The sequence below is a fragment of the Tyto alba genome, unplaced genomic scaffold (assembly GCF_018691265.1).
Source record: "Tyto alba isolate M040663 unplaced genomic scaffold, T.alba_DEE_v4.0 Super-Scaffold_19, whole genome shotgun sequence".
Lineage (NCBI taxonomy): Eukaryota > Metazoa > Chordata > Aves > Strigiformes > Tytonidae > Tyto > Tyto alba.
This window is the reverse complement of record NW_024881281.1, coordinates 10,313,777-10,336,253: the sequence shown is the minus strand read 5'-3', so window position 1 is coordinate 10,336,253 and position 22,477 is coordinate 10,313,777. Positions and strand designations below refer to the sequence as shown.

The 22,477-nt window shown below is 46.6% G+C and overlaps 1 protein-coding gene across 2 annotated transcripts in view; it reads left to right on the top strand.

Moving 5' to 3' along the window:
* The window catches only part of SPNS2 (sphingolipid transporter 2), a 137,361-nt gene extending 116,086 nt beyond the window's left edge, over positions 1–21,275 (top strand). Inside the window, exons 11-14 of one of the 2 annotated variants that reach the window (XR_004407137.2) lie at positions 2,348–2,511; positions 3,098–3,180; positions 17,355–17,401; positions 19,282–21,275. Coding sequence is in view for 1 of the 2 variants with exons in the window: in XM_032993691.2 (XP_032849582.2) it covers positions 2,348–2,511; positions 17,355–17,397 (207 nt within the window). In the remaining variant the exon portion in view is untranslated. The remainder of the gene's footprint in view (positions 1–2,347; positions 2,512–3,097; positions 3,181–17,354; positions 17,402–19,281) is intronic. The other variant, XM_032993691.2, reaches the window with a different exon arrangement.
* Positions 21,276–22,477: the final 1,202 nt, after the last annotated feature.

The following is a 22,477-nucleotide window of genomic DNA, read 5'->3' as shown; positions in this document are numbered from 1 at the left end:
GGGCAAGCTGCATTGGGAGTTTTATTTGTTGGAGACTTTATGTCCCCAAAACTGGTTTCATCCCGGAATGTCATATCATCCATAAGAGAAAGCAATCGGGAGCGCATGCCTGGCTTTTCATCCTCTACTGCTGATTTATCATGTCAATTTGTCGAGTGATTTATTGTCTGGTCCTTTTGGAGGATAATTGTATCCATTCCCAAAAATGAAAGGTGGTTTAGAATTTCTAAATTTCTATTTTAGAATAGCCTCAATCCTGGCTATTGCACACAGAGGAGCTGATTCAATGCCAAATTTTGATTCATAATGAAGAGTAAGGGAAATGTTGGGAATTAAGGTGCCTGGATACAAGAGGGAATAAATTACCATCTGATGCCCCTGTCTTCTGGGTGCAGTGCACGTTCTGCTAATTTCCTGCGGGTGCATTCTTTTCACATTCAGGTCTCATTGCTATTTTTTAATAAGTCTCTCAGAATAATAGCCGCTGTTATTTGCCTTCAGTCTAAGGGCTTTTTTAACCATAATTTCTCACATGAGACTTGTTCATAACACTCTTGTTTTAACGTGTGTGTGTTATACACTGAGAATAAAGTTTTCTTTGAGAGGACAGGAACACTTCCTTAGCTATGGAATTTCCTTAGCACTGAAATTTTCTCCTTGACCTTTCTAGAGCAGAAAGTAAAACAGAGAAGTATGGCTGCACCCCCTCAATTCTTTCTGTGGATACACTCTTCCAGTGTTTATTCACTCCCCTCTACTTACAAATGCTCCATCCTGAAAGACAGCCCTTTCCTCTTCTGCGTTTCACCTCCAGCACCAGGCTGGCCGCTCCTCCTTTCCTTGCCTCTGGCAGGGGCCAGGCTGAGCTGTAAGACAAATATTAAGGCCCCGAGCCCACCAATGCTCCAGAGGCTCCCTGCTGGAGCACGCTGTGCGACCTGGTCATTCGAGTCCCCCCCGGTGTCATCCTTCTGACCTTCTGTTGTGCTTGGCCCCTGCTGAGGCATCTCTTCACACATATTTACCTTCCAGGTTGCTACCGCTGGCTGCAGGGCTGTGAACAGGCGATTTCTCCTGCGTGTGACATTTCCTCGCTTGATTGTCAAAATTTAAGTCTTGAATGTCAGATTTTGCTTGTAGTTTGTGCCTGACACCACCTTTTTCATTAGCAGTAATGTAGCAGTTTAGAAGTTGCTGCACAAGCTTTGACTATTTCTGGAACCAAATTGCGTGCGTGCACAGCAGTAGGATTTTATGTTGCAAATTCCCTGCAGTCTTTTGGTATAAACTAGTGTTTCTGCCTCAACAAAACGTCACAGATGGAAACAGAGCTGGACATTTAAATACCTAATGCCTTGAGACTCACCCCTACTGCTACTACTGCTCTGTTGGATTTATGGAGAGTAAAGTTCATTGCTGGACAGTAAATATTAAAATGCGATTGTTTTAGCTACAGACAGTCATTAAATATTACTGAGTTTTAGCAAAAGCTTTTCATAATGAACTAAATACTGCCATTGCATGTCACTGCTCCTTTGTGTAAGTGCAAACTTGCGTTGGCTTTCATAGAATTACGCGTTTTGGCTGTCGTAGGTTGCCTTAGCCCATAAATTCAGCAGTGTGCGGTTCTTCGGTGTGAGCTCAGCCCCTGTGCAACAGACCTTGTCTGAGCCTGAGGGCAGAATCACATCTTGCACACGATTACACTTCAGAGCGCAGCAAGCTGAGGAGGTTGGAAGAAGGAATGAGACCCACACCTCAGAGACAGGGATAAAAGCCCCCATGGTCAAGTTCTGTTTCTGATATCAGATGGGATCTGTGCTTTTTTGTTCTGTGAGAAACATTTCCCCCTTCCCACTAAATACACAGAAATAGAATTTAATACCTCCTTTTGCTGAAAGGTAGGTAAGGTGTAGGAGTAAGCAGGACTTGATAGAAATTGCAGAAGATGGCTCACTCGCTCACCCACTGAGCAATGCCGGTGTGGCCCTGCCAGGCCCCGGGAGGGTTGGTCACTACAGCAAGGTTAGACACCCACAGATGCAGCTCTGAAGCAGCCAGGGAGAGAAGGTGGAGCGGGCTGTGGGAAGGAAGAATCAGGCCAGGAGAGCAACGGGGAGAGCAGCACCCTGCCAAGCTGCTCACAGCATTAAGTTGCCCAGGCTCCAGAGTGGCATGGGGAAGGCTGAAGCGTGCGAGGGACATTCAGCTTCTACTGAACACACTGTTCCATTTTAAACCTCCTGCACATGTTCAGTGGGCGGTTGTTTAGGGAATCGTGTTCCCTTCACCATTATCGTGTCTCTTTTTCATCTAAGTGACTAATTTTTTTGCCCATCTCTCCTAGATCTCAGACCTGATACGACAAAGCACAAAGGAGTCCCCAGTCTGGGAATTTCTCAGCTTGGGGTATGCACTCATGCTCTGCCCGTTTGTCGTTGTCCTAGGAGGGATGTTTTTCCTGGCCACAGCCCTCTTCTTCCTAAGTGACCGAGCCAAAGCTGAACAACAGTGAGTAACCTGGCAATTGCAAATGGGGAGGTACCGCAGCCTGTTTTCTCTCCCGAGTGTTATGCTTGTACTCTTTCCCTGGCCGTGGTCCTTCCAGGTAAAGGATGTCGGGTTGTGTGTTAAGAACCTCGGCTCAGCAGAGTGCATGAGGCTGCACAGAGCACAGGGGCTTGGGTCGTGCTGGCTGGGCATCCTTCACACGCTTCTGCTCTGGTTGGATCTCAGTCGTTGGCCACGTGGCCTGGAGGGGAGCACAGTATTTGAGGTCACAGGCCCCTTCCACCCTTGCGCGAGCATGCCGCAGCCCAGGCCGTCTGTGGTGAGGGGTTGCTGCGTGCTGGAACTGGTGGATTGCTAGGTGAAGAGCAAGAGATACTTTACAGAGAGCTTGGTGATCAACGTTGAGCCCACGGTCCCATCTCAGCCCCGTGCCTGGCTCACTAATGCCAATACACAGGATAGAGATACGTCAGGCAAGAAGGAAGCAAGCTGTGTGTGGGGACATACGTGCTCAAGGGTTGCTGTAATAAAGAGTCTTTCCCAGTCCCTTATTGCAGCTTGTAAAAAAAAAGCTACTTTTTTTCAGTAAAGAAACCGATTCGGACCACCTCACGGTTGGCAACTACAGTAATTCAGAAGACGCTTCCACATGACATACAAACTTCTGGGGTTAGTCTCTTTCTCATAATTGTTGAAAAATAAGAGTATCTGTGTATAATGTCATGCTGAATGTGGGTAGGTGACTAGTCTGGTGTTGACTATAAGTTGCCTTTGCCTTTCTCCCACTGGTAGAACGGGAGACATGCAGACGTACAGTGCAGACACTAACAGCCTGTCCTAATTCTGCAGACAGAGCAGAGAATACCTTGCTGCACCTTAAGGAGAAGGGCCCTGGCATATACACTGTCACTAGACATAGTGCAACTAGGAGGAAAATAAGGTGTTTGGAAGTTGACATAAGTGCGTGAACAGTTTGGGCGATACTTTCTGGCTCACACTAACCTATCAGATGGATGCAAGAGAGTTAGAAGCAGCGCCACAGATGGTGCTGTGGCCCTGTAAGCAGTTCCACCTTCTTTTTACTAACATGCACAAAATACCGGAGAAAGCAAAGGGTTTCTGCCTCCTGGTGCCTTTACATATATACGTTCCCCCTATAATGAGATGTTTAAACACTGTGGAAGAAACAAGACCTCATCATGTGTTTTGTAAGGAGGTTAAGTCCTGCACAGTTGAACTTTAGTGTGGCTTTTGGATGTGACATGACCGACGTGTGCCTGGTTTGCTGTCTGCATATAAGTGCTTTAAATTGTAAGAAGTGAAATTGGAGATTAGATGTTAGGAAGAACTTTCTAAGAGGAAAAAAAAGAGGTAAATGTTACAGCAGATTATTTGGAGAAGACATGAAATCTGTCCTGTGTTTCTGAAGGCCTCCCTGGCTCGGTCTTGAGGCAGGAGTATGGGAAGTGCTCTCTGGCTGCCTCCCAGTCCTATTTCTGTAACTGTGCACATAAGCTGTACCTGCAAGTCCAAGCAGTGATCACCTGGGGATGTGGCAAGATGAACATCAGTTCCTAGGTGCTCAGGGTGGCTTTTTTTACTGCAAGGAGCCAGAAGTTCTATTTGGTGCCAGGGTAGTGATACAGTGCAGCAGATGAAATCCCTCTCGTGTAGCTGTAGTGTTACCCTTTGCTCAGGACCCCGGCTGTTTCTAGGAAAACGTCAGTGTTTGTCTTCACTGTATTAGAGGGGAGAGTGCTCATTCCACTTGCTTATAATTATGGTGGAGGTACGTGTCCCTTTGCACCGTGGGTCTTGCCAGCATCTCAGGTGGGGAAGGAAGATTTCAGTATTCAGGTACTGATGAATTCCGGGTCACCCCCATCTTTGCCAGCACATCCAGCCCCCACGTGGATCTTTATACTGGGCGATGCACTGTGGTGTCACAGCTCCAGCGGAGTTCTTAAGGAAGAGGCTTTCTCAAGAGGCTCTGCCGGTCCCAGGCTGGGCACTAACTGGTTGACTCTGCTTGGGCACCAGCACTGGTGTGTTTTACAGTGCACCAAAACACCAGCTTTGCAGTAGTGTCACTGTGGGAGGGAGATCACATCCCACAGCTCTGCTTTCCCCTGCTTAAAAGTGTTTATTTCCATTGCTGTCTAGCCTGAGTAGTTTTGGTTGTACTCTGTTCACATCCAAAGCATACCAGCTTTCCACTTTTTGAAGGAAGATATTCAGGCTTCAGACCTGCTTTTGTAGCTCGCTGTCTTTCAGCATCTTTCCCTTTCCTGGTCTGTCTGATTCACATTTGTTTATGAATTTTATATTATTCAGCCATGGATCTTTCGCGTTACAAACTGGCTCAGATACAGAGGGAGAACAGTTGTCATAAATAATGGTTAACAAAATAATTTCTTTCAAATGACTCCTAGTGCACTGTTTCTGGGATATGCCCACTCCCATGTTAAAAATACCCTGGCATCCTGCAGTCAGATTCCTGGAGAGCACAGCTTAATTCAAGTTTGACACATTGCTGAGCAGTAAGACAGCATCTTTAATAGGTTGGCAACTGCAGGGTAGGGCTGCTCTCCCTGCCGTGCGCAGTGCTGTCGGCTGGGTCCCGTCTGCCGTTGCTGACAGGTTTGGTGGTCTCCTCGGAAGAATTTATGGGGAAGGATTTGTTTGTTATTACTTGCACGCTTGCCTGTGAGAGAAAAGACAACAGAGCATTTTGCTATTAACAGCTTAAAACTCCAGGCTGACTCCAAATCCGCCGTCCAGCTGCCCCCAGCTGAGAGGCCATCTGCCCTTGGCACCGCGCGCCCTGGGGGAGGAGAGCTTTCTGCCCAGCCCGTCCTCCCTCCTATCCTACCTATTACTTGCTGGGTACAGGAAAATTTCTTTTTTCAAGATGCCTTGTTTTCCCTCTGCAGTCAGTCATGCTGCTCGGACAACAGGACTTGGAAACGTGGTTTGCCAAAAGAAATCAATTAACCTGCAGGAATCACAAACGCTGGTGTCACACGCCAGAGATTAAACCCATTCATCACCAGCCGGGTCAGGGCACGCGGGGCAGATGTCACAGACCTCTCTAATGAACTGATACAGACGTGTAACGCTGCTCTCTGCAGCTCTGCCTATGGAAATTAAGCTTTCCCTGCTTTAATTGCCGTGCTTCTGTGAATAGTTCAGGGTTTTATTGCTAGGATTTTTTTGTTTGTTCCTTTGTGTAATGGTCTCTGGAGTTTTGCGTAGAGATAATTTCTTCTTCCAGGCAGGAGAGAGTATCAGGATAGCAACCTCTCTTTCCTGTAAAGCTTCCTCCAGTTTCCACCACACTTCCTTTCAAAAACAGAATGTCCAGGCTTTCAGTGCCTCATGACTTTTTTTACACTACTTTTATCATTGCCACAATTCCTGGCATATTTTGTAGATTACTTTTTTAGCACAGGAATTCCAGTCAGTAAGGCTTCCCCTCACAAAAACACTCATGAGAAAAATTTCCTTATACAGCAATTCTTTTTTTTTCTTTTTTTTTTTTTAAATCACAATTATTTTATAACTATTTTCATACTACTACGAAAGTCTGACAGCTTTAAGAGGCTTTTAGTAAATTTAGGACTAGCAGAGAACACAATAGAGTACATCACTCTGTAATATAATCTAATCATTTTTGGTGCAATTTTTATAACAAAAATTTAATCCCAGCCTTCCGAAGTGATACGAGAGAGAAAATGGTTCAGAGTGGTTTCTGTAAGAGCTCTTATGCACTAGTAATAATAAATACTTCAGTTCCTTTTTTAAGCCACTCAACTACAATTCCTGCTGTGATTTCACTTGACTATACTGTCGTTCCTTTCCTGTTCTGTCCCACTGCAGTGGAGAGTTAAAGCAGTCGTATTTTATTTCCAAACATGACTCCATTCTGTACTGTATTTCTCTTCCCTGCTTCATGAAAATCTGTGAGACCCAAGCTGTAGTTTGTGATCCTCTGGAAGACGATACGGACAGGCAGGGTCTTGCCATGGCAGAGCCCTTCAGGAACGGACTGGAGATGTGATGACCTTTTATTCCCTAGCTCCATCAGCGGTACCGGCACAGCCTTGGCAGGTAGCAGCCAGAAGGCAGCTACCGGAGGTCAGGAGTACTTTGGGTACTTCACTCGCTGGAAGTAAAAGCTCAGCACTGCCGAGAATTGCATCTGAGGTCTGTCTGTGCCCTCTTCCTCACTCACAGTGCAGGTAACTTGAAAAAACAACGCTTCACCCTAAAGCTGCAGAAGAAATGCCTACACTGGTACTTATTAGAAGCAATGGCTTCACCGGTAATTGGGAAGAATGTGCTCTTTTTATCACAAAAAGAGAAAAAAAATAAAAAAAGAAAAAAGTCCTTTACCCAAACTGTGACAACTTTTGGGTCCCAGGGCATATAAATCACTGTAATGTAATTAGCGTGCACCATTCTCTTCTGGGCAATCAGTGTGAGTGTTAAGCATCTGGAGCTTTGCTGAGCAACGCTCCTCGGTCTCTGCCCGGGCACAGACCTGCAGGACCAGCGATGCTCTGCAGCAGGCACAGGGTGATCTGCAGTCCTGCCTCCAGCACTGGCCACCCCTAGTTGTTGCTGAGGGAAAACCCAAACTCACCTAGATTTTTCCTGAGAAACACTACCCCGTGCAGGTGTAGGATAGCCTACCCTTAAAGGAGTTGGTTTGTTGTTTTTTTGGTTGCTTTGGTGTTTTTTTTTTTTTGTTTGTTTGTTTGTTTTTGTTTTTAAATTTAATCCCTGCTTTTATACCTGGAAGCATGAGATTTTCTGGTTTTTTCCTATATCTTTCCAGAGCTACAGAAAGATGCTCTGGATGGATATCCAAGTTTTATAATTGTTCAGTCCCTCTCTGCATCCTGCATGATATATGCTGGATATTTTTGCCAAAGATACAGCAATGCAGATCAGGCAGCAGGATGCAACTGCAGTGTGTATCTCTGGTGCAGATTGAACAGGAATAAATAGCTGCACTGATGCAGCTGGTCAGAACAAAAGAATTTAAGTATTTAACTGGCTACCACTCAGCACTTCAGAGAGACCTGCAAGCCTAAATGCTTCACCCGTTTGTTTACCTGACAAGAAGCAGGTTATTTAAGCAGCTCTAGTAGGTTTTTCTTCTCTCCTAAAATTAAAATTAAACATTTAATAAGAAAACATTTACTCTTAACACCTTTGATCAGGTGTGGAAACTCTCTCTGAGTAGCAGTGCTGATTAACATTTAATTTTAAGAGGTGGGCACAAACACTAAGAAGAAAATACTCATTGCAGACGTGATAGTGCAAGCCACAAAAAGAACAACCCCTAGTCCATACACCTTTTCTGCTGTCTTAAACACAGCACATCTGCAAATTGCATTACAGGAAAAATGAGAATAATCCATTTTCAGACTCTGTCTTCTGCCTCACATCAGGCTTATTTTTAGCCTTTTCTAGGACTAGATATAAAATGATCTCCCAGTTCTCCTATTGCAGCAATTTGAAAGTGTCTGACCTTATTTTTGCTTTGCAGATTCTATTATGTGGGGCAGGGGAAGGACTTACAGAGCTGTCAACACTCTTTTTCTCTGATTTTTCTGTGGCAGCAGTTAGAGACAGAAAGGACCCATCAGATGACCTCATGTTGTTGCCAGCAAAGGATAGAGTCCCCCTCATTAGTAGTGTCACAGGTATTAAACTGGCATGCTAGACTGATAGAGCATGTTCCACTCTGGTAGTTTGCATAACGAAAAATAGTATTTCTCTATGAAATACTTTAGGGTGTATTGAAAAGGGTTTTTTAAAGAGGCTGGACGCGTACTTTAAAGAGACATCTCAGTGCTGCATTGAAGCAGAATTTGGATTTGAGGATTTCGGGGCCAGCAAGTGGATTTTAACAACTCCCATAAAGGGATATTTGAGGAACAGTTCACTCACTGCTGATACTCAGATATTTAGGGGGAATAATATGATTGCTGTGTTTGTTTTTTACTTTACAAAAGAAGAACAATAATTAAACATTTCCTACAGTGATGTAAACTCACAATGCTTTTTTTAGCCCAGATAAGATGTCCTTGGCCTTTGAAGGCATGTGAGTTTACAGCAAAAAGCCCAGATTAGAATGCAGAGGATCTGTGATGATGGAAGAAGAGGCAAGGAGTGTGTTTTGAATACCTGAGATCGGCGTGATAAAGACACATAGACTGCAGATGGAATAAGATTAGACCATTAGATCGTTTATATGGAATCAAAGAGTTGAGACTGTGAAGGGAGGAGGTGGCGAAAATGTAAGTAGTTTTATTACTGGTGGAAAAAGCCTGCTTGTAGAGCTGGGGTTTTTTTCTCCCCTGTTTATCAACCATGTTTGTAACTCCATAAATGGAGCTAGCAAATATAAGAATGTAATGGCTTGGGACTGGCTGAATTTTAAATGCTGGTTTGTTTCTTTAGTTGGGATCTGCTGGTTTCATGCAGATGGAAAATATGGTCTTTTATAGAAAAAATAGATTTATTCTGTTGCTTTCGTCAACCTGTAGATTTCCTGCAGGTTAGGTAGGAAGATGTCACAGGTCAGTTTGAGCTCAATTGTGGTCCTTACACAAAATGCTCATGGCATTTGAAATACGCTGTTCAAGTTAATTGTTGGCAGCGGGAGCTTTGCTTAAGTACAGGCAGAAGGACTGAGCCAGCTGGTGTTGGCATAGGTCTTGCTGAATGCAAGCTGCGGAAGAGGCTGCAGGCAGAACTTCATGGTTCTCCAAGCCCATCAATCCCCCACACACTGACCTTCTGAGGTTAATCTTCTGGGCCATGGAGAAAGGAAAACAATATTCCTCGCTACTTAAGTGCTGTTCTACAGCAAGAATGAAATTTCTCCATGTGCCTGAAGTCATAGGAAGGCAAAGCTTGCTTGTCCAGGAGGAGCTCCAGCTCAAGAACTACTTGGAGTCCTGCTGCTGTCTTGGCTACTGACTCCCTGATGCGACCTTCAAGGAGTCAGATGCTGTCCCTAAAACACTCATCAGCTGTAAAACAGGATTGAAAGCACTTGCCCACAAGGTACAAGGGACACTTAAATCAGATGCTTACAATGGATACAGTATGTCAATTTGCGTTGTCATTGCAAAGGACAGTTCTTGGCACGGAGAGACTTTATCACACAGGAGGATATTTTAAACTCTCGCTAAGACAGTTTCTTTGCTAAGGCTGCCCTGGCACAGATCCGAAATCTGGTCCGATTCTGCTCAGGTGACTGGGGCACTGAACAGAAGGCAGCCTTCAAGCCAGAAACCCTTTCTGACACAAGGAAATAGAGAGAATCATGAAAAATTCAGCTCTGCTAGTCTGTTTCCTGAAGCCTGTCACGGTCACAGAGCATCTTACGAAGGTATTTACTTTTATCAACAGTAGATGACCTCTTCATGTGGAGAAATCTGCAAGGCAGATTTTCAGCAAGCTGTGACTGTAGGTGTGTTAGAGTGATACTGGCGGTTGGGTCCTTGGCCTGAACGGCCTCTCTTTGTGAACCAGAGACTTCCAGTGCTTCAGTAAGGAGCGTGCTAAGTGCCCTGGCTTGGTCATTCCTAAAGTGGCTGCCAGACCACTGCCACCTGCCAGGCAGGGCTTGCCCAGACTGTTACAGCGGAGCAAAAGAGAAGGACATTTCCCCCTACCAGGCAGCTTAGAGGTTGGTGAAAAAATCTGTATCATAAGAGTTATTTTGGATGGTAAGAAGTATATTTCTAGTTGAGTAGCATCAGGAAGTTCTACAGGATTTTCTGTTTAAAGATTTAACTAGATCTTACCTGCTTTCTATGTCATGTTTTATCCCCTTTTTCATTTAATCATGCCAACAAAACCCCAAGATCCTCCACTTCCTCTTTCCTCCATTATTTCAGCGGACGTAAGAGTATAATGTTGTCCATGGCACTAAAAATACCATCACCTTAATTCTGAGCCCATCGATATCTGGCAGAATTATACATACAGGGACAGCCTCCGGCCCAAAGTTCAGAGGGCTTCAGAGACCCACATCTTCCCTAACCTGAGGAGTGCACATTCGCGTCCCACCGCAGGGCAGTAGGGCAGCCTTATCGCTGGAGTTCATTTCCATCCAAGTCCTCAATACCCTAATGAGTGCTGTTAACCACTCGTCTTCACATCTATTTTGTTGCAGCTGCCTGGAAAAACAGAAGGAAATGTTATTGATTTTTTTTTTTTTAATGCCGGTTTTCTCCTCTGTCAAGATGTGCAAAAGAGGAAAAATAGAATCTGACCTATGTGTCTGCCTCTGGAGGCAAATACGCTCAGCACCTAGATTAAATGAGCAGATGGAAAACACTGACAGAGCCTGCGCAGCTTTAAGTGGCTGTACCGAATAGAGAAAATATGTATTTGCTGTACACCATTATCATATTCCGTTCGCTAAACCCACTGACGTGCAGGAAGAAAAGGGGATTTAAGCCAATTCATTCCTTTAGCGCAGCTGGCGGAGCACCTGCCATCACCCGCACGCAGCTCCGGCCGGGCTGCCGCCACGCGCGCCGCTGCTCAGCGCAGGCTGAGCCCCCATCTCTACCTCCCGAGGCTGCCAGGGGGGCTGCGACAACCAAGTCCTGCCGGAGCCTTGGTCTGGAGTGCTTCAGATTTACGCAAGCCCCGGGCTTCCTCTCTGGGTAGAAAGGCGTGAGCACAAGCAGGCAGCAGAGCCAGGTGAAGCAATGGTTTCCCCCACCAGCGCAGGCGACTCCTGTGGCTCGTTCTCCGTTAGATTTTGTCAGCGTTCTGCTTAGCGTCCTTTTCCTTTAGCGAACTGACCTCAGCTTCAGCAAACAGCCCCTGCTCCCAGGAGGCTGGAGGAACCTGTCACGATGCATCAGCAAGCTCAGTGCATAAACTATTTTTAGCTCTGCCAGTCCTGTCCCTGTACCGCTCACTGGGCTCTTTCTGGGTTGATGTATTACTATTGCTCACCTTTCATGCAGCTTCACTTTCAGTCACTGTTTTCAGCTGCAGCATGCTAGGAGCCTTTTAAATCAAAGCGCTGAGTTTCTGCAGTAATGCACGTTGTTAATTGTGAGTGTCTTGTCCCAAAGTTACTGACTTAACTATCAAAACAGCTTGAGTTCAGTTAAAACAGGACATGCTCTCTGGAAGCAGTCCTTGCTTTGGCTGTTCTTACACCCTGCTCAGGAGGGAATAGGTTGTGCTAAAGTTTAATGTCCTGCAGCTGTATTTTAGGAAGGAGAGGGAGGCACGAGTGCAGCTAGCAGTTTGTTCAGCATCCCGGGAGAACTCTGTTGTAGAGCACGAGACCCAAGCCACCTCCTTCCAAATGCAGGTGAAAATGGCAACTATGCTTAGTTATTGAAGGACAGTAATGGCGAACATATTTACATTCTGCATTGCTTGATTAAAAGCTCCATCTAATGAAGGGCACAAAAGGTACACTCTTGACCTGGAGTCTCCAGCCTGCTGGTTTTGCTTTTTGTAAAGCGTCTGGCAAAAAGGTGGTGCGTTGTTGGGAGCAGGATGTTGCGCTCACAAGTGCGGTTGAGAGCCAAGCTGAAAGAAAACTCTGCAGCAGGTAAGAGCTGGGACTGGCTTCTGCAGCGAGCAAATAAGAGAAAGCAGAGTAGCCAGGGACCACTTCAGTTTATTTCAGGGCCGGAAATCTTTGCATGAACTCAGTGCCCACATGCGTCGTGCATTACTAGATGAAACTTGGTGCATTTAAATGGATTGATTGAAATGATTGAAAATCCTCAAGGAAAATGTGACAGAATCCCAGTGAGATGCAGCTGTAAATCCCTATGTGGTGAAATACCGGTGAGACAAAGCAGTAGGGTCTGTGTAGTGTAAGAACGAGGTGTGATAACCGAGGAGGGGAGGTTGGTTGTGTTTTTAAGGTGTTTCCTGGTCCGGTGTTACCTGTTTATGTTGCTGGCAGGCCAACTGCGATGAGCTTTATATCCTCTTGAAGCTGACTCTGTTTATGAGGGTGTTGACAGTATGCAGTCAGTGATGGAAAATATGAGTGGGATGGTCTGTAAACTTGTGTCCATTTCCCTCCTTTGTTTACTAAAATGTTAATGTGTTTTGGCAATCGGCTTCAGCAAGGATTTATTTAAGGCAATTGATCCCTGCAGTAACAAGGCGGTGGATTAAGCGAGCCCAGTACGTGAAACATATGCCTTCCTGACATTTCTCCCTTTCTGAACCACAGCTGGTAAATGAGGCGGCAGTTATTGTGCAGAGAGAGGACTCTGCCCGTGCCTAAGGCTCCTTTATGCTCCTCTTGCTTTCGTGAGCTCTCCTCCTTCCAGTTGCAAGTGTCAGGGGGAGCACAGTGATGGCATTACTTCTACCCTAGGATTTTAACTTGCCTCCATTTGTGTGCATTTGGAGATCAAGAAACCCAATGTGGAAGGCTGCCCCAGCTCCCCTACCCCGTAACTATTTTGTGGGTTATCTGCAGGAATACAGCGATAACAATAGCGTGAGCTAACCTCGCGTGCAAGGAACTTCTGTGGTCATTTATCAGTGGATAAAATTCACTCTTACATCTGAAAGTCATGCAGGTGTGGATCTACAAATGATAATCCTTAGCCTGTTTTGCTTGCACAGGTTCAGACAGCACCATTCGATTTGAATGCTACTGATAAGTTTTGGTAGATTTGCAGAATGCTGCACCTGGCTGGGCTGCTCCTCATCACCCATGCACAGGTGGAATACGCCATTGGCTCTAAGGCTCCAATGTCAGAAACCCCCTTTAACTAGCTCTATTTGAACAAGAGATTTGTTTTTCATAGATTTAAGGCCATGAAGTCTCATTACATTTCATCACCTAACATTGCCGATTTCAGTGTGTTCACGAGGCCTTTTGGAGAGGTTTGCCAACCCCCAGCACCGTCTGAGAAAGTTCAGACAGGGACAAATCTGCTGAAGGGTGTTATGCTGGTATCAGACAGACGCTTCATAGCATGTTGCAGGGTCCCTCAGAAACGCAGAATTCTCTCCAGTGAAATGAAAGAAGGAGGATCCTTAAGCAGAGGCAGGAGTTGCTGTGAAGTCCAGTGACCTCTGCCCCTCTAGCCCCGATACTCTTGTCTGCTGAATGAGCTCCTGCGAGTAAAAAACTAAGTTATTTGCAGGCTAGAAGGTCCCACCGAAGCATTTTATTGTTGGTTGTAAAAGTTAAGTGATGTTAAGTACAGCAGGCTGTAAAAATTAGGACATTATTTCCTAATATGCTTCTCTGTTACAAAGGCCAGAGCCTGACTTGTTTAGATAGCAAGAAAAGAGGGCTTTCAGAAAGCTGCAGGATACTGAAATATGTGTGTTCTTTAAGTTACGTACGAAACAACATTAAACAGTGCTGGCAGCATTCACAAAAGCTGTATATAAGCACAGCCTTTCTCTTGGAGTCTTGTGCATGATGGAGCTGCACATACTGAAGTCTGTTCCCCTTCTTGACGTCCTGTTATTTGCTTGAGTCGAGCTCACGAGCAGAGATGACGTATTCACAGGGCTCAAACATTCAGTAGCCTGTGTTGTGGAGGGGCAGCGGGCCATCCATCCCACCACTGCTTCTCACAACTTCACCCTAAATTGTTGGAGCAGATGGAGCTGCAGGCGAGAGGGGAGATCCGGGGTTTATTCTTGCTGGCACAGGGCAGAGCTGAGCATTCTTGGATTGGAGGTGGGCAGCAAAATCTCTTTCAGAGGCCTCCCAGGGCGCAGGCTGTGCCGGGAACCGTACAGCAGTGCTGCTGGATCACCAGCTGTGAACCCCAGTACCGGTTGGCTTGCTGACCAGCTAGACTGAAGGGGACAGAGCACTTGGAAAATAATCTCTGCACCATTCCTGAAATAGGGCAGAGTATAGCTGACCTGTAAAGGATCCTGGCCACTCATCTGTTATCTTAAATTTGTCGTCTTTTCCTAATGCAGTTCTCTATCTGACTGAGGTGCTGTGAAATTAGATCCATTTTACGTAGTATAAATATTTAACAGCTCTAGAGCATGCAGTTTAATATTAAACAGACAGTCTTATAAATACTTCAGAATTATAGATGCTGTCACACTACATGGAAATGGTTTGATAGGATCTAGGAGAAATATTTAGGTTTGACAGGAGAGGAAATGATGGGGTTAGGAGGAGTCAGCCACATTTTTAACTGCTGGAGGAGCCCATAAAAACAACCAAAAAACGTTGTACGGCTTCTGTTCTTGAAAGGCAATTTGGGTAAATTTCCTCCCCCTCAGGAAACAACAGAGTGGTTCCCACCCCGCTCTCTTCAAGGAATGAAAACATTCACAATCTTGAGAAAACACCGCAGAGAAAATAGAACAATTTAGGAACCAATGTTTAGTCAGCAGATATCACCAAATCGGAAGCGACAATCTATTCAGTGTGGGATTATCATTACTATAAAGGCAAGTGGGACTTAAACAGGGATTTAGATGCTCTTGAGCTTTGTTAGCTTAAGTCCATGTACTACATTTTACCACCCAAGAGAATAAAAAATTTATTCCTAGTGGGTTTGCTTTAAAAAAAAAAAAAAAAAGGCAAAACCTCACTGCTGACCTGCTGCCACCTGTAAGCTGAGCCCCACTGAAATCAGGCTGTGCCTAAGCCAGTGACCACTGTCTGCACCGCGGTGCTTCAGAGAACGAAGGCTGCGTTGTCCGAAACCGGGGAGAGGATTTCAATTCCCTCTTCTGCTCAGTAGCTTCCTCTGTGAGCCCTGAAAGTCACTTCTCTCCCCAGCAGGTTCTCAAGCCGAGTGGGGTCTGATTTCCCATGAAATCTTCTAAATGCATGTCAGAATTAGCCCCTCTAGGCCTCTGTTCCCATCTGTAAAAGAGAGATAAAGCCAAAGTTGAGAGAAATATGTTAAAATGCAAAGAACAAATAACTCTCATGACTTGGGGACAACATAAGTACTTATGCAGGAAGTACATTTTATCCCATAGGAGGCTGAACTGTAAGTAATATAAGCAGGAAAGTTGTGTATTCACAGTTTGCCTGTCAGCAATGCAGGTGGGTTCTCTGTGCTAAAGTGATGGCAAAGTGAACTTTTTCTGTTTTATATCTTGGAAAAATGTGGACTGAATTACATGTTAAGGGACATGGCTTTCAAACAGTACTGTGCATTCAAACATCTGGAGTTAGTGTTCTGTGACAGCTTCATAACAGCAGTTTACTTCCTACTTCTGAAGTGGACTGTAGCATTACACAGTAATTTATTTTATCTCTCCAATGTATTCTGATAGTTAAAGCACAGTTACAACATCTGATACAATGTCATGTCCAATGCTGCAGGGTTATCAAGAACGGTAATTCTACAAAGAAACTTGTCCTGCATCAAAAATATTACTTTAAAGCTCTGAAAGGCCGAAAAGGCACAAAGGCTTCTGTGTATCGTGGAGACAGATTTTCTGTGAGGCCGGTATGTAGTTAAGAGCTGTAAGGTGAACTGGGCCAATTTCTGATGCAGAGGTTTCTTGGAAGGTGTCCCCTAACCCCTGGTCAGTTTTTACCCTGGAATACATGTCTGAATCCAGCATCACCCTTTTCAGCAAAAAGTGTCCTGGGTCAGGCATGAAGCCTGGAGAAAAGCCACAGAGCAGTCCTAATGAATCAGCATTTTCAAAGGAAAATGATGTTTTACTGAGCCGTTCTTACCTGGTAGGACCTCGGGTGGTGATGGTTTCTGTGATCTTCCCTGTAAACCTGCCCAAGTTTTTCACTGATTCAGAAAGCAGCTTTTGCATGTGATGGCAAAACCCTGCTGCAGACTTTCAAGGTATAAAGTACTCCCGTTTCAATTTATTTGTAATTTTAAGTTAGCACGGCCAAAGAGGATGAGAAGACTCTTTCTTTGACTCGGATTTATTCTCCTACTGGCCACATACAGCTGGAGTGCCTTTGGGTAAAAGCCTTCAAACCTGGCCACCAGAAGCCAGGCCCTCCGGCGAGGTGGGGGGTTTGCCAGCGTCCTTGTAAGAGTCCAGGAGTTCCCACTGAGGTCGGGGAGCATCCGAGAGAGAACAGAAGTCACATCCCCAATGTCCGAGAGGCCGAGAGCGACGGGTCATCCCTACAGTCCCCACCGGCCGTGCTTCACGCCGCCGGGGGAGGCAGGGCTGGGGGAGCGGGGCGAGGGGAGCTGCTGCGGAACGGCACAGGCACAGCCTGCAACGCCAGCGGGCAGCTCCAAGGGGTGGACCTCGCGAAACTCCCGCTGCCTTTTCCACGGGTCCCCCGCAGAGCAAAGAGGAGCTGCAGGACAGCACCTCGCTGAGAACAGCTTCTGCCTGGTGACGCTGCAGCCCCCCCCCAGCCCCGGCCATCACTGGAGAGCAGTTGCCTGGAACAGCGGGAGGCCTTCAGGAGCTGAAAACTGAAAGACAGCTCCTTTCTTCTTAATTTAATTTTTATCAGCGGTGACTGTTTACATTTGTGCTGTCAGTCTGAAGGACACCATTCAACTCACACTGTATAACCTGTCTTGTTGCTGGCTCAGGGAAACAGTTGCTACGTCTGAAGGCCTTTGGGACCTTCCCAAATCCTTGTCAATTAGTGTCGGCAACGGCACTTGGCATGCTCCAGCAATTGTCAGAATTGCTATCAGACACTGCTCTGTGAAACGGTTTCAGCCTTACGCCATTGTGCAGGACAGTTATTAATGTCCTCTCTCTTTAGAAACTGTTAAGCTACAGGAACCTGAATTTAATAGGCTGCTATGTTTTTAGGAGCCCGTTTCTTCACTAATTGTAGCTCTCACCTGTCACTTTTGTTTTCCCTTCGCTAGGGTGAATCAACTTGTGATGCCACCAGCCTCTGTGAAAGTCTGAGACGGTGAGTGACCCAAACCAGCAACTGGCTTCAAGCTACCCAACCGCTCCAAAATCCTTGTCAATCCCCTTCTTTCCTTATAAATGGGAAAGAAGCTAACCTTAGATAGCCACGGTCTGCACCTTTGCTACCCTCGACCCAAATCGGAGCGAATTAAGAACAGGGAAACCAGGGCTCGACTCCAGTGGCCTTTGCTGTATCGAGTTGCATCCAGAAAGGTGGTGCTCCCTTCCCCGAGCAGATAAACCACCCAACCCCGCTCGACTTGACCAGCAGCGGGGGGGCGATTGTCCGAGGCCAGAACTTAGACTGGATCTGGTGTTCATAAAACCTGCTGCTGCATTGCTCTTGGCCCAACATCTGCTCGCTATCAAATGGCCATTCCTAGCCTATTCCAAATTTTTGCAGAAAACTCATTTCTGGCAGCGTATGAACTCGCACGCCATTGCTAGGCCTGTCCCCACTGCCGCCCGCGACCCAGGGCGGCAGCGCGGAGGCCTCGGCCGCGAGCCAGCGGGGGGAGAGCCCCAGTGCCGCTGCCCGCCCTCCGCCCTTGTGTTCGTGCTGTTCTTATCACTCACCAACAGCCACAGCTCTGCAGCTCAGAGCTCCAACGATTGGTAAACACTTCCCAGCATGTCACCGTAGCCAAAATTAATTAAAGCGAGTTTTTGAAGAGATTTCTTTGCCATAAATTAAATGCACTGAAAGACTAATCATAAAATCAGAACTCAATAACACACTTAAGAATGGCCTTTTGGGGGAAAAGATTTAATATAATCTCTAGTAGAGCAGATGTGTTATTTCCACAGAGGGGAGTATATTCTGGTACAAGCTAAGGATATGACAGGCCTGCCTGTACCTGCAGTCTCTGGGTTGGATATTATTTATCAGTAGCTTTTAGACAAAGTTGTTTGTTGTGTTGGTTTTTGGTTTGTTTTTTTTTTTTTTTAAAAGCAAGCCTCAGAAATTCAGTTCATAAAACACTGAACATGAGTCCTGTGCACACCTAGGTTTTTCACTGTACTTTCTTCTCTTTTAATCCAGTTTTATACAGTTTGAGAGAAACCAGGCCATCATTAGAGGGAGTTTTTCTATAACCCAGCAGTCGCTGATTTTTAAGGTCAGGGGCAATTTCCTGCATAACATGGCACAGAGAACCTCTCACAGGAAATCCTGCAGCGAGAGAACTGGTTATCCTTTCCCCTCAGTCTAGGAAAGCTGCTGGCCGCTTCGGTACGCCCCGGCACGCACAAGTGGTATCTCACCAGTCAACAGATGCGCTGATGTTGCTCTTTAAAGCAAGCGTGTACCCCCGGCGTGCTGGGGGAAAGCCGGTGTCTGCTCGGCCTCGGGAGCAGCAAGACTGAGCGCTGAGCTCCGCTGCTGGGGAGGCGCGTGCCAGGCTGACCGCCTGAGCGGGGCTCGCCGAAGGACACCAGAGTCTTGAAAATGACAATTTAAGAGTAAACTCAGTAAAAACTTAGTAAACTGATGGCGTTAAAAAAAGCCTAGTAAGAATGAACCCTCTTGTCTGCTGAGCTGTTTCAACCCACATCACAAGCAGTTGTACGTACACGGCTGACAGAAACAAGACGTGGTTGAAGCCCTTAGATACCACGGACAGGAATCAAAGCCTGCCGCTGTTTAGCAGGCGGGTTTGCGGCTGGGACTGAGCAGACTGTGCCTGGATCACAGCGTATCGGTGTTTCCCATTCCAAAAGCTTACAATACCTCCCCAAGTGCTGTCTCCACACCGGTCAAGCTTTGCTAGCCTCCAACTTGCATGGCGGTGAGGGGTCCCTTCGCTGGCCTCTGCTCACCGTTACCATCCATTCCTGTGACCACCCCAGTAACCACCTTCCTCTCTTCCCTGGTTGCAGCTGCCAGTGAAGGAAACGACGCGTGGACTCCCGCCACCACCACCACCACCACACCAATCTCAAGCTCGCAGCCCTTCCGTACTGGTAAACCAGTGGATCCTCTCTCCAGCCCCGCATCAATGGCACCACTGCAGCCTGCGGGGCCGGGCGCCGGGAGATGGGCAGGGCAGCCTGGAACACAAGAACTTCTCGAGCAGAAGGACGTTCACAGGTTCCTCCGAGCATCGAGCGCAACTGTCGGCTGGATGCAAACCGTGCTACCCGAGTGAGTGACTGTAGATTGTGTATATGGTTTTAGTTGTAGCCAACAAAGTCCGCATCGTTTATAGGGCAACTTACGTCCTACTGAATGCTGCTGTTCTGTCAGCACTCCCGCTCCCAGAGACTGCACTAGTTGGGGACCTCTTCTGTGCATCACCTTTTCTTTAACACTGAAGGCTCAATTCAGATTATTATTTTTTATTTAAATATGTCATAAGATGCTTTATCTCTGCTGAAGACATTAGACGACAGATATAGATATATAGAGATATATAAATATATATATATTTAGATAAACAGGTTTTATTTAAACATTTAAAATCTGGAGCTGCCTGTGCAACCACACCAGACACGATACCATCCACAACTCTCCTCATCTCTGCGTCCTGGCACCAGGCCACGCAAGGGCACCGCGGGAAGACTGGCTGTGGGTGACTCAGCTGTCACCTCGGTCTGAGGAATGGGACCGAGGAGAGAGTTTCGCTGCACTGGGTATGCTGGTGGTTGCTACAGAAAGGCCCAGAAGAACTCTGGACAGAAATACCTAGGGGCTCTAGAGTTTGCTCAATATGCTAAATTCAGCCTTGCCTAGGAGGTTCACAGGTTTCTAAAATACCAAAATCCATCTGGCTGAATTGCTGTACTTAGGGCCCAGTAGTGCAATACTGCTGTGCCACTAACATCATGCTTTGTTTACATGCATATCCTATTACTTGTATTGTCAATGCTAATTCTCCCTCTGTCAGTATTTTCAAAGCAGGTGGCAGATACTCTACTGTAGCCGTTGCCTTGGAGCAAGGCTTAGGTTTAATGCATGCCCAACCCCATGCACAGTCCCAAACTCCTCTTACTGGGGTGTCACTTTTGTCCTTATGAAGCTGCATCTGAGATCTTCAGTACACAAGGCCAGTGTCTGAACTGCGTTAGGCTCCAACGCAGGCGCCTGGGTCTGTAAAGCAGTCAGCGTGCCGTTTCACTGGAGTCTTGTTTCCTGCACGTGGCTTCCACAAGCCAGGTCAGTGCTGTGCCAGCTCGATGCTGCACCAGCGTGGGGAAGGCAGGCGAGCCCGGGCCCGGGAGAAAGAGCCAGGCCTCCAGAGAGAGAGCACCGGTCCAGCCAACTCCCCACTCCCTTTTTTCTGTTTTGATGTCTCCCGCAGTTTAGATACTCCCCTCCAGCTGAGCTCACATCTCGAGTAGGTGAACGCACCTTACTCCCGTGCTCGTGTTTAACGAGCGGCTGCAGTTGGGCTGCAAGTAGGAGTGAATCAGCAAAGGACATGCCAAACCGGGACTGGATGCGAGTTAAGACTGGAAGCTGGCTGTCCTGATAGTGGCGTAAGTTTGTTCAGAGACACGGGAAGGTGCAGTTTGTAAATCTGGGATTTATCTCCCGCTCTCTTCCAGGCTGGGCTAGGACCTGCAGCACAGCATTGCAGTCCAGATGGTAATTCCAGGTACCAGCGACCTGGTCAATACCCAGCGCACAGCCGGGCCCTGCCCAGGCAGATGGGTTCTGAGGGTGACTCACTCCTGCAACGTGAGCCTTTCCTCCTCCTCAGACTCCCCGGGACTCTTCTGCCAAGGTTGCTCTGTCACCTAAAATACCTTAACAATGGCTTTCAGATTTGGCCAAACAACGAGAGCCATAAATTTTCTTCGAGTGCCTGGGCATCCTCTGGAGAACAGCAAGTGGGTGTTAGAAATAATAAAGCAAAGCAAAGCCGAAGCAATGCTTCATTTCCCACCTCGTGCCACTATTTACATTCATAGGGGAAAAAACACCTCTGTAGTCTAGGAGCCAAACACTTGGCTTTAAAGGCACATGAATTTCTGATTCTCATTAAGAAATTCCTTGTTAAGCTGTTTAAAAAGAAACAAAAAGCAACCCAACAATCAGTCATTTCATCTGAGAGACCGAAGAAGATTAGCCACATTTTCTAAATTGCTTTTCTGATAGGCTCTCTCTGTTGTAGCATTTACTGTCAACAAAATGAAGCATTCCTGCTAAAGTTCAGAGATTAGGAATTGTCCTTAAACTTAATTCTCAGGAGTCAACAATGAAAAGGGAACTTAAGTATCTTGCAATGTCACTAGCTCTCCTTGTTCGTGACAAGCCCCAATCCTTGTTAGAAAGCACAGCGCTGCTACAGGAGGCCAGCTTTATCTTCTGTGCATGTCAAGGAAACTGCTGTGGCTTTCTAACAAGAAAAGAGGGAAGGGAGCAAGCAAGGGAGGGAGAAGTGAGTCCTACCTGCAGCAGTTCGACACCAAGGGATCCCCGAATCCCTGCTCCCACACGTGCCAGGCTAAGGGAGGGAGGGAAGCCAAAGCAGCAGCTATGGCAGCTCAGGGGAGATGAGCAGAAGGGAAAGAAAACTCAGCCCTTCCACCTCCTGCGGTCATTGCTGCTCCTTTGCACGTCCGTGACCCGTACCTGGGTGGCCAGAAGCTGAAAGGCTGCGCTTCTTGTTGAATGTTTCTTGGTGTTGCTGGGAAGAATTGTTCAGTTAGTGCTTCTATAAAGATATTTGGTCTATTAGAAGGAAACCAGCTCACTTAGATCAAGGGTCCATAGATTAAGGCAGTAAGAGGTACATCAAGTCTGGACACGAAACATACGTATTACCGAACAGAAACTGGACCTATGTTGCCATGTAAGCCCCTTCTCCGGATTCTAAACCTACTGTTCCCTGTCCCAGGACATCGGCCCGTTTCTGCCAGTATGTGACTTGGGGGAAATCACTGCCTGGCCTCGGCTTCTGTGTGTGCGAAGCTGAGATACTCGCTGCTGAGATGCTGTGTAAACAAGCCATGTTGTGTTTCTGTACTCTAGCAGAGGTCGGAGTAGCGTGTTATCCCAGTGCTGAACTCTGGACTTTGCAGGCAATATTGTGCTGGTTTTCCCTATGACCCCATTTGATGCAGGAATAGA